Raw genomic sequence first — 11,864 nt, 5'->3', positions numbered from 1 at the left:
GTTTTCAACTAGACTGAAAACTAATTTCTTTAGAACCGACTTTTGTGTTTAGCTTGTTGTCCTTCGCCCGCATCTCCGATTTGCACGGTTGGCTACGTACGGTGCGAAAGAATTTCAACATACACACACCAAGGCAAGTATTCGCTGACGATGATGATTTTGATGGTGGTGGTAAGGAGCACACATTCGAATCAATGACGCTGCATGTGTTACAATTGTTGATAATCGATAGTTTTATTCCCTTGTGTTTAACACAGGCTCTCTCGCGGGCGGGTTCAGCGAATGCGACCTTCGATGCAACGCGTTGCTACGATGCCCGGACCAATTGTTTCATGAGCTCGACCAAAGCGAGAGCTGCCTGCAACCAGCTGAGTCAGTTCGGGTCGCGCGTGGCGTTGTGTGTGCGGCCGGACAGCGACGGCGCGATTATTTCACGAGATATTTCAGAAATTAGAAACAACAAAAAAACGTGCACCTCCTATCGATATAGAAATTAGAAATGTAACAGAGAGACACGAAACGATAACAAAACGAGTTCGATATATATCACGACTCTTCCATCATTAACCAATGTAACGTTAGAAATCACACACATACGTACTATACATGCATCCGACACACTTAGGAGGAGCGAATCCTATGAACACCACAATCGACACGTGACAAACGCAAGCGACCATTATCCAGAGCCAGTGGTTATACATTTTACAAGTGGAGTATATGACGTCTATCCATACGGACTTTTCTAACACGATCGTTTGTCTTCAGTTTGGAGAAAAAAAACACACACACGCTAAAACAATCTCCACGGGAGCGCTAAATACACTCTCAACTGATATCCCGTCGACATTTCGTTTTGATTTACATTACCCTCCCCACCTCACTCATACCATTATACGAAGACAAATTGGCTGGGAATTAAACGCATGAGATTTGACCGCTATCGAAGCAAGAGAGCTGCTGCCATCTTAACTCGACCAGAATATATTAAAAAAAAACACCCTCTGGGGGCCACGTGGCACCCCAACGTGGCAAATCGTTTCGTGACATCGCACGTCAGGCGAAAGTCACGGCGACTTGGCGGCTTACAACAATAATAGCAACTCCTGTTGAGGGAGAGATGAGAATCGGCAGTCGAGTGGCGCAGGCGGTGCAATTGCACCGGGCCCCTGAGTGGAAGTCCCCCCCCCCCCCAAGCTATGAACAGAAGAGAGCGGTGGATGGAGGGGGAGGGTGCAGGGATCGGTCAGGACCCACGTTAACCACGCTAAGCCACTGCTGATCAGTTGCATAAAACACCTCGCGGAAAATACATCGTCCCCCGTCCCCCCCCGAGCTGATATTTAAATCGGTTCCAATTAAGGGAGAGTTTTTCACTTTAAGTGTTGTACGCAACTGGCCACAGATTCCCCGTGATCTCTGCATTCCCAGTGAACGTGTGGAATGTTTTGGGCCCTGGCCAACGTCGTTGGCCAAACGGGAGGAACGTTTACCGGGAACCAACACAGACACCATCCCCCCCCCCACCACACCTTTAAAGAAGACGACTGATAGTGGGGAGACCAACAGCATATGCGTCGAGCCGACGTCTCGTGTCGCACGACCCCCCCCCCAACCCACGTGCGTGGCGCGTGACACCGGCTCGATCCATCGTGGCACACAGAGCGAGCGACTGCGACGTGGGACGTGACTTCCATAAATATTACGGACGACTAATCGCGACGCGCAAGCTTTGCCATGCGAAGGTGTTCCCCGTGCCTTGCTCGGTTTTTTTCCCTTCCCCGTAGAGGACTCGGGGCCTACCAGGCCATGTCCGTTTATCAGATCGGGCCCTCTCATCGAGTGTTCAATCATTACTCAAATGAACCACAATACCTTGCTGATCTCGTCAAGGAGCATACATCACCACGCGAATTCAGGTCTTTCTCGCAGCGGCCGTGGCTTTTGGCTCGCCATCGAACAAGGACGGGCACTGCTTTCAAACGCTCTTCCTTCCGACATGAGGAAGCCACTGGAGATATGCACTTTTAAATCTAGATGGAGAACTCATTCCTTCAGAACTGCTTTTTGTGCTTGGATTGTTGTCCCCCACCCACCTCCGATTAGCACGGTTGGCTACGTACGGTACAAAATAAGTTCAGACATTCAAGCAACCACCATACTGCTACAACTTCTACAGGCAGTCGAGGTGGTGGTAGAACACTTGTGCGTACGCTTCTCTCCTCGCGTTGCTCAACGTTCAAATTCGCTCCATTCGCGTCTCTCCTCTCGAGTTCCCGTCATCCGATTCGCGAGAAGTTACACCGACAAGCATGGATCAATCGCCTCCCATGTACAGGGCAATGTGTGATGTTCCAATTTGAACGAAGTAGCAGCAGCAGCGGCAGCCAGGTTTGCGACGAGGCCGCGGGCATCTCAAATCTCCAGCCCTCGTGGCGATACAACGGTCTGGTCTTTTCTCGTTTTGACAATGTTTTGCTAACACAGGTTTCAGTTCAATTGCAAGTCAAGCGACCATTACCACTCTGGGCAGGGATGTTTGTCGTGGGTTTTTGAGCGGTTCACACACCGGGGCGTGCGATGCAGAGGTCGCCGGTTCAATCTCCTGGAGCGGCATTTGAAGCAATGTGCACGTTTCTTAAATCCCCACCACCCCCCTCTGTCATACCCAGCAGTAATACCGAATGGGTACACCGCGTGGATTACGCGCTGCACGTGCCTGATGATTGGCACACACGTTCCAACGTGGCGCTGAGCAAGACGATCAGAGGAGCGACACTTTAACTCGGCAACTCCCTGCGTCACGTGGGACACACACACGCACGTCCACACCGACACAAGAGCCTCATGTCCCGTCAATCGCATTGCCTTGAAAGGAAAATCTATGAATAGGCGACGTCTTGGACAATGACCCTTCTCCCATAGCACATGGTTTATCTTCATTTGGACTGGTTCTTTCTACGCCACGTGGTTACCAATAATCAGGCGTGCGCAGTGCTTAACAACTTTATTTCAACATCAAGAGGAGGGCATTTGGTTGACGACATTAGTTAGCCATGGCACCAAACAAAATTAGTTCTTAAAAACCGCTGCTTCTGAAAGTCGCTTGGACAACGCCAGCCACTTTGAATAAACATTTCATTTGCGACCATGAACATTGAAAAGGGAACGACTCGGCGCAGTGTCGACTTAGACGCGTCGACTTTCCGCCCGCGGACGGGGCCAACACGTCGACACGAGAATCCGGCAAGAACACAACAAGTCGATGTATTGCCGTGTCGCATGGGCGGCGAGTTAAGCCCGACGCAACTCGTGCTGCTACGCTTAAGTTGACAACATCAAGTTGCTTTGTGAACTATGTGCGTGCATTTTAGGCCTTGTCAGCAGTCGGTACAAACACCACAAGGTGGTCAGTCGGCATGGTTGGATGTGTGCATGTTGAACTTCTTTCGCACCGTACGCAGTCAACCGTGCTATATCGGAGGTGCCGGGGGAATAAGAACGCAAAGCCACACAGCGCGTGCGGTGGGGTAAAGTGTGGGGACCGCCAAACGCTTCCAATACGTCTGGCCGGGGTAGAAGAGACGGTTTAAAATACCGCCACACAACCCTCACTCCAGGAGGGACGTCTCGAGTCTCCCCCCCCCCACCTCTCTCGTGGAGGCTCTTGCGCCAGCAGTGTCCACCTGTGAACGAGCAATTGCAGGGCTGCGCCTTCAAACGGGTCACTTTGTTCTGCGCGGCTGACGCCGACGTAAGGAAATGAAACGCACAAAGGCGCGACCGATCACAACGCGTATATAGGTCGCCAACACAAATACTCACAGGAGGCCCTATAGGTCAGTGATAAATGCGTAGAAAGCGCAAGCCATTGCACAGTTTTGGCGATTCAGTTTAAAAAAATAAATAATCCTAACACTGGTACGTGCGTGTGCGCCGAATGTGTTGCAGGTTATTCAGGATCGGAATAAATACGTCGTCGTCATCATTGTAGTCATGGCTTCTGCAGAAAGAACGCTAAATTACGATGCAACACTGCTTAAAGAATACCAAGGGTTGCTGAACACTCAATATAAATCCTGCAATGCTGCCAAAACGTGGCCTTCAAGAACTCCAGTAGCTAGAACCTCGCACCCCCCCCCCATCTCCCCAACGGTGGCACTTTCCCACGTTTACAAATGTCTCCGTTCAATTGCAAATGACGCCATTACGCGCACCGCACGCGCCTGATGATTGCTAAACATCGACTGCGCGACGTCGACAGCGCCGATTCATATTGAAGTATCGATCGCGTGTGCGCGCACGCGTGGCTTCCACTGTCAGACACGGCGATTCACAATTAAATAAATAACCTCCAGTTCTATAGGTCTCCATAAAAATCAAGTACAATTGAGTCTCCATGAGAGTTTTTTTTGGGTTAGATCGCATGAATGTGTCGTTAAACCCGCCACCACTCGACACAGCGAATTAGTAAGGTTTGTCACGTAAACAAAACGTGGCAATTCGTTACTAAAACAGCACACGGGTGTGTTGGAGAGTAAAGGCACAACGTTTACAATTTAGTCTCTCGGTCCTGTTGACTTTTCAGACGGATTTTCACTCGCAGCATTTGTTCATGAAGATGCAAACAACTCTGCACGGGTATCGTCCTGAAGCTCATCGTCAGAGTCAGACTTGAACAAAATTACTGGTTTACCAAATGATATTGGCTAGTTACCCTCCTTCTCTACAGCCTGGAAAGTCACCGGCACCAGAAACACCACGATGGGGAAATAAGCCACGCTCTGCCACGTGGGACAACACATGTACACACCAAATGCAAGATGTTCACTCTCAATTCCAATCGGCGCTCTCCACCAACACGCGCGACGTGTTTACCAAACATCGGGCCCGTGTAGTGTGACTTCATGTCTTTCTTCTCAATTGCAACAGGGCAAGATTGGGAAGCGTGGGAACACAAGCCTGGCATGTGCAAATGTTAACATGGCACGCGATTAACTTGACCTCGAATCCACTTCATAAATAAGTTAGATCACATTCCATTTCATATACAAAGTACAAAACGAAGACGGACACCACCAATCACTGACCGCACGAGACCACGCAGGCTGGCGTTTGTGGAAACATATTAAGCCCTCGCGAAATAATCCAACCGAACAAAAGATTAGCAAAATACTCGAGCATAAAAGACGTGGGATTGTGTACGGGTGGAGCGTCAATGCCACGTTGCTTTTAAAATCCGCGGTGGTCATATCACCCAAAATAATACAAAGCATGCTCTGACACAACACTGTTAATAAACGCGTTAGAACTGGGTTTAAAAATAACAATACACTGAATAATTGGATCAATCACTTAACCTAGTTATACATCAGAGTAGTTTTTGACTGGACTTGCTTAATATTTATTTATGCGACGAAGCAAACATTAGGATCACCTAGGATGGTGGGTGATGAAGGACTGCAGTGACACAGATTTTAGTTTAGACGACCCGAAAAAATGGAAACATATGACAACCCTGCTCCTTTGCAAATGTGATCACATGAAACTGTTAATAAATTACAGCCCTTTGTCAATCCACTCCTGGATGATGGCCTGCACGTGGCTTTTTGTTTTGGCCAGGCAAGTTGTTTGACCATACTTCACCACGGTGATGAGTTTGAGTTGGATGCATGAATACCGCAAGCCACTGATGGTGTTCGGTGTACTGCTCGGCAATCGAACTCAGGTCCGCCGGGTTCATAGTGCAGTGCGGTTTACCAAGTACTGCGCTCTTGTTGGCGATATAAATAAACTGATAACCATTAACGTTGCCTTCTTGGTTCTTTCGGTAAAGTCACGTAGAATGGAAATAATAAAATTATAAAAATAAAACATAATAAAAAAATAAGAAAATTCTATTATATTATTTTATGTTTTCTTTTTATAATTTTATTATTTCCATTCTACGTGACTTTACCGAAATAACCAAGAAGATGAATCCCTGCAGTCACGAAAGCTTTAAATCGAAACATTAACGTTGTGTTTGACACTTTGTGGCCCATCAACCACAGTGGTACACCAAGTTTTAAGATCTGGTCTTGGCCAATAGATTATTTAAAATTACTTGGGGAGGCTATCGCCAGACCGCCGTTACATTGTGTATATAAGCCAATGATGGAGGCGTTCGTGGCCTCATCGATCAACGCGGGCAGCCCCGACAGCACAATGCACTCCTTAACAGAAACAGATCTCACTGTTAGAATGATTGTGTAGTTAAATGATACACCACTGTTGGGAACGTTGCTGGTCTGCTATGGCAGTGCTCACGAATGTAACTGAAAATTTGTACATATTTTTTCTCACCAACAAAGCTTTAATCCGCATGTGGATTGACTTTTTTTTACATGTTTGATGACGCTTTAAAACGTTTGTGCAGGGACAGCCCCAGGGACACATCGCTTGGGCACCCCCATCTACAAGATAAGAGCTTGCTGGCTCTCTTGCAGAAGATTGGTAGACATGCAAATTCAAACTGTGATTCGATTTGCCGATGGTCAACATCCCCGGGTTCTGTACGAAGCGACAAATAACAACACGCAAGTCTTTATTGTCCAGCACGTGCATTCGAAAACGCTAAAATCATGAAGTTCAGCTTCGTTAAATAAACACGACGATCGATCGTATGTACATCGCCACGTCACACCGTAATGCTAAGAATAGTTTTGCTTGAAGCGAGCACTTCATAGAGACGCCACATACGCACGTATTTACACTCCCCTGCATGTGTGTGTTGTGTGTGCATCACAATTGGACAAACTGTTGAAATCATCCCCCCCCCCCCCCAACATTTGTAGAGTCTACACGTCACTATATATACGGATAAGAGACCAGTTTGTGTGAAGAACTCTTTACGAATGAATAAAAGTACAATAAATCTTATGGTTTCCGCTGCTTCGAGTGGTGGGGTGACACAATGATGGGAAGGAGTTTGTAACTTACCAAAAGCATTCGACAGAAGATGAACGCAGGATGGCAGCGATTCGCAGGTTCACGACGGGTAAACTATTTCTACAACGGTCGCGTAAATTCCCGTATTGTTGTGATTATTCACCCGAAATGTTTACGTTTCTGCAAATAAATTATCGGCCATTATGCTCATTGTTTTTCCCCAACAAGGAAAACAAACGTCGCGCGGTTAGAATCATAACCGCAAAGCCTCGGCGAGAGTCTCAACATTCGCTTTGTGGACGATCCTGCGCGCTGGGATTATTTGGACAGCTCCATCAACGAGCGCTCGCTCTCTGCTGCACGCGGGAAACGAATAGGGGGAGAAAACACAACGCGTACGATGGCGGTGGGACACTCGGCGCAGCCATCTCTTCTTGGCCATAACCTCCCAGCCCCCATGCCTACAACACCTGGCAAGCCCCAGTGATCACCCATCATCCATGTGCTAATCAGGCTCAGACCTGTTCATCTTCCGAGACCCCAATGAGATCGGGCACACTCCTCAGGGTAACTTGGTTGCAGCAAATACATTTAAGCCGCTGGAACTATGCACTTTGAAATCGAATTTCTTCAGAACTGCTTTTTGTGTTCAGTTTGTTGCCCCTTCCCTCCACCCCCCCCCCCCCACACCTTCGAATTATCACGATTGGCTACGTACGGTGCGAAAGAAGTCAAATGCACACACACGCGCACACGCGCGCGCGCGCGCGTGCACTACGAGGCGCGATGGGACGTCTAAGCGTGGCTCTGCGATCGTGCGTTCGTGAAGGGACGTCCCCTCAAGAGGGGCACCACCCCACCTCTCGTCCAGCCGACGGGACATTAAGCCTCTCACCGCCGGGGTCTTCACACCCCCTTGCAAAATTTTCACGAGCAAAACCGCCCCCCCCCCTTCCCCCCCCCAACGAGTCAGTTTCTAGCTACTGCTGGATGGCCCCCGCATCCCCGCACTGCGGATCGCCTTGCGCGCGTGCGGTTTCTGCCTCGCAGCGAATAAAAAATTCAACAGGCCCAACCTACTCTAATTCTCTCTCTCAGGGATATTTGTTTCTAATTTCGTTCGACTTCACAACCCCCGCCCCTTGACCTGCCACCAAGAATAAAAACCCTCGATAAATTCCTTTTAAAGTTTTTCGGCTCGGCGGGGGGGGGGGGGCACGGTTAAATGCAAGGTCTGTCTGCATGAGGCTGGAGCTTCTGCCCCCGAGGCTAAACTTATCCTGGCGAAGACCCAACTTAACAGAGTGTGCGCTTAAACAAAAAATTACGTGCACCATTAGCCGCTGCATGTAAGCGGCCGTGGCAGCACACGTGCGCCTGCGTTTGGCAGCCAACTAAACGGAATTGGTAATAACTATAATAACACAACGCTCAATTCACTATCCTGAAGTTGAATCGTTGCCGCCTTCATTCGATAAGTGAAACTGTGCATTAAGCGGCCAAATCATGAGCAAATGGGGCGAGTGCTGCTGCATTGGCGATAGTTACGTCATTGGCACGTATACGTGGACAAAGAAATCCCGGCATGCAGAGCAGCACCCACGTTACATACATCCACAAAATCATTTACGTTAATACTGAAAAACGTTGACACACGCCAGCTTAAAATATCGTTCGCATTATTCCACCTAGTTTATGCTCTCGATAAACAAGTACAGGTACAAAAACGAGGAAAGTTATTCTCTAAAAGGTAAAAATCGACCTCGAGACCAAAGAAGTCTGCCGAGGTTCATGTTTCTCGTCATCAGCTGAGCGAACACAGCTCACACGGAGCAGTTTCATGCCCTTGGAAATCATCGGCAGGCCAAAGTCGGGTTCCTAACTGCCAGAAAACGCGTCTGTTTGTGAAAAGACAAAGCCCCTTAATATTGTTATTCCCTTTGAGTAAAAACGATTCCACAATAGTGGTAACGTTGCAACAATTTTCTTTGGTCCCCATGCTCAAGTCAGCAACCGCTTAAAAGGATCACGCAAATGCGCAACTCTCGCTGAGTGGGCGTCTAACAATCCCACCCCCCCCCCCACCCAGATATTCCGATGTTCGCAATTCAGGATTGCGATTCCAGAATCAAATCTATCTTCTTGCTGCCCCTAGCGTTTTAATGCAACTGCCTTTGACTGGCGTCTTCTGCGTACACTCTCAATTTTAGCAACCAAAAGCCCCAAATCAACATTTGCTCCGGGAGCGGTCGCTCATTCCCCTCTGCTGCTCCCATATGCACACACTCCCTCCCCCCCCCCCCGGTTATTGTGCTGTTGACTACCAGCGGCATATTCAAGTCTAGGCCTCAAGACTTTAATTTTAAAAATCTCTGCTCATCACTGATTGCCTCAATAATAATGATACAAAGATACCCACCGTTTCTGTGAAGCGTGCTGAAATGTTATCGAATTTGGAATAATTTCAAATTGTATTGCGTTAAATCTCGGTAGAATAAGCGCCCTAACAACTCGGTGGAAGTTGACTGGGGTCTTCGAGAAGAAGCCTTGGTTGTTGAAGTGGAGAGCGCTTGGTCGAGAGTAGAGTGAGATGACAGAGGTAGGAGGTCGGGTGTCTGGAGGAAGGGATCAGTGAGATTGGAGAGGAGAGCCCAGGCAGGGAGTGAGTCCACGGAGAAACTAGAAGGGGGGGGTGACAGTGTGATCTTGAAACCGACTCAGGATTGTATTGAGATCCAGCGGAGGGACCCGGATCATTGGGGGCGACACGGCCACGATTCTAAATATATATAAAAAATCCAATTGACAAATCGACGGATCGTCGCACGCCAACTAGCGCCACGGTCCCCACGGGGGACGGGGCAGGCCGGAGGGGACACCGCGTATCCCTTCGCGGCAGGCTCACAGGCCGGAGATCCGCTCACGGATGCTGCTCAGCTCGGCCGGCTCGTCAGCCCTTCGTCGGCCCTCGTTAGCGCCGCCGCCGCCGCCACCGCCGCCACCGCCGTCTTCATCCTCCTCCTCCCCCCGCTCGCCGTCGCTGCCCAGGTCGACGCGGCGGCGCAGGTGCGTGGGGTAGGCGAGGCCGCACTCGGCCGCGTGGCGCTCCCAGCGCGCGTCGTCGCTCTCGTGCGTCACGTAGCGCTCAGAGCGGCGCACCTCGAGCTCTCGCAGGTCCAGCCACGTCTGGTAGTCCTGATCGCTCGCTCGCGTGCGCGCGCACAATGCAGATCAGCCGCGGGAAGCCCTCGCACGGACCGCTCGCGTGAGAGTGCTGTTTTATTAAGGTCATCCAGAACAGATCGTGCAACGTACAACGACCACGAATACGAAGGAGACATCACAGCGATACACTACTCCCCTCTGCTGCTGACACCGCTGTCTCGCTTGACCACCCGAGTGTGAAATTGTAGTTGTTGCTCTGCGTCAACATCAGCCTCACGAAAGAATGCCGGTTGCGCTATCGGCGTTTCGTCACGAGGCAGAGAGTCCATTGGGATCTCTCGTAGAGTGGTGCAGGCAATGTGTTCAGGGATAGAACACGGAAGAGGGGATTACAGAGCGACGTCCGAATACACTTGAAGTCACCTCTGGTACACACAGTAGGGGGCAGCACTTTCCCACTCCACCCTGCTACCGAGAGTAATGATTGTCTGGGCATTTAAAATGATCAGAATTAAATTTCGATTTAAAGCTTTCGTGATTCTTTCGGTAAAGTCACGTAGAAGGGACATAATAAAATAATAAAAATAAACATAATAAAAACGTCGTGAGAATTGTATTTTATTATGTTTTATTTTTATTATTTTATTATTTCCCTTCTAAGTGACTTTACCGAAAGAACCAAGAAGATGATCAGAATTAGTGAGACGGTCTGAGACGACCAAGCCCACTGAGCAATGAAGAAGGGCCATTGCCTGAAACGTCACTTATTATCCATGTGTTTTATTTTTAGGGCCATGCTATTGACGAATCTGTTGAAGTTCATGCTTAGGTAAATAAATCAACAAAAGCATTGCTCACCTGCAGCCAGGGGTGGCTGAGTGTCTTGTCGACACTGTAGCGTTTCCTCATCTTCACCTGGAGGAGGTTGTTGATGAGGTCGATGGCTGGAGGGGAGACGCACGCATCAGACACACGGGGCAATGCAAAGACAACTTAAGCGCGTGTCACTACACTAATGCGGAGCTGTAACACAGCCAATGCCATCACATTCAAATCGATGCATCCAATTAAACCACCTGCAAGTGTTACCCAACACTGCAAATCCCGAAGTGTAGTTTGCACTTGGACTAAATCACCCCGAATGTGCCCAATCTCAGGAGCTAAGCTGGTTCCAGCCTGGTTAGTACTTGCACGGGAGGCTGCACGTAAGACAGAATAGGATATAACAAGTGAGAAATAAAACAGAAAAACATATTTCTGAAATTTGACAGTTCAGTGGGGACAAATAAGATACACAAACAAGGCAATCAAATAGTGAATCCATATCATGACAATGAATTGAATCAAATTAAGTATGATTAATTTTATTATTACTCAAATAATCATCAGCCACTGCTGGATGAAGGCCTCCTCCAAGCTGTTGCCATCTCTCATGGCCCCCCTCAACATCGTCATGGCTATAGCGTCACCCGAACGCTGCCCGATCTGGCTGGGCCATGTACACTGCAGCAAGGCATCGGAGTGAAGGTTACAGCGGGGCAACGTTGGGGCAACGTTGGGGCAACATTGGGGAAACGGTTCCAACCGCGTTGACCCAACGTTGCATGCTTACTGGTTACTGGTGTCAGGTGGGAAGAGCTCCCTACTGATGGCACCACACCACGGCAAGTGGAGGCACTGGGTTGCCTGATCTCTCCGTGACATGGGATGGCCCAAGTCCAGTTGCCCCCCCCACCGTAGAGGAGCCACACGCCAACTCAACTCAACCG

General features: G+C 49.1%; 1 protein-coding gene across 1 annotated transcript in view; it reads right to left on the bottom strand.

Moving 5' to 3' along the window:
* Positions 1-215: 215 nt before the first annotated feature.
* Positions 216-11,864, bottom strand: part of LOC144937100 (serine/threonine-protein kinase D1-like) — a 157,079-nt gene continuing 145,430 nt past the window's right edge. Inside the window, 2 exon segments of the mRNA XM_078864360.1 lie at positions 216-10,125; positions 10,954-11,039. Coding sequence (XP_078720486.1) covers positions 9,832-10,125; positions 10,954-11,039 — 380 coding nt within the window. The 3' untranslated portion in view covers positions 216-9,831.

The sequence above is a fragment of the Lampetra fluviatilis genome, chromosome 18 (assembly GCF_964198595.1).
Source record: "Lampetra fluviatilis chromosome 18, kcLamFluv1.1, whole genome shotgun sequence".
Classification (NCBI taxonomy): domain Eukaryota; kingdom Metazoa; phylum Chordata; class Hyperoartia; order Petromyzontiformes; family Petromyzontidae; genus Lampetra; species Lampetra fluviatilis.
The sequence above is the reverse complement of the archived record's forward strand: the minus strand, read 5'-3'. Positions and strand labels throughout refer to the sequence as shown.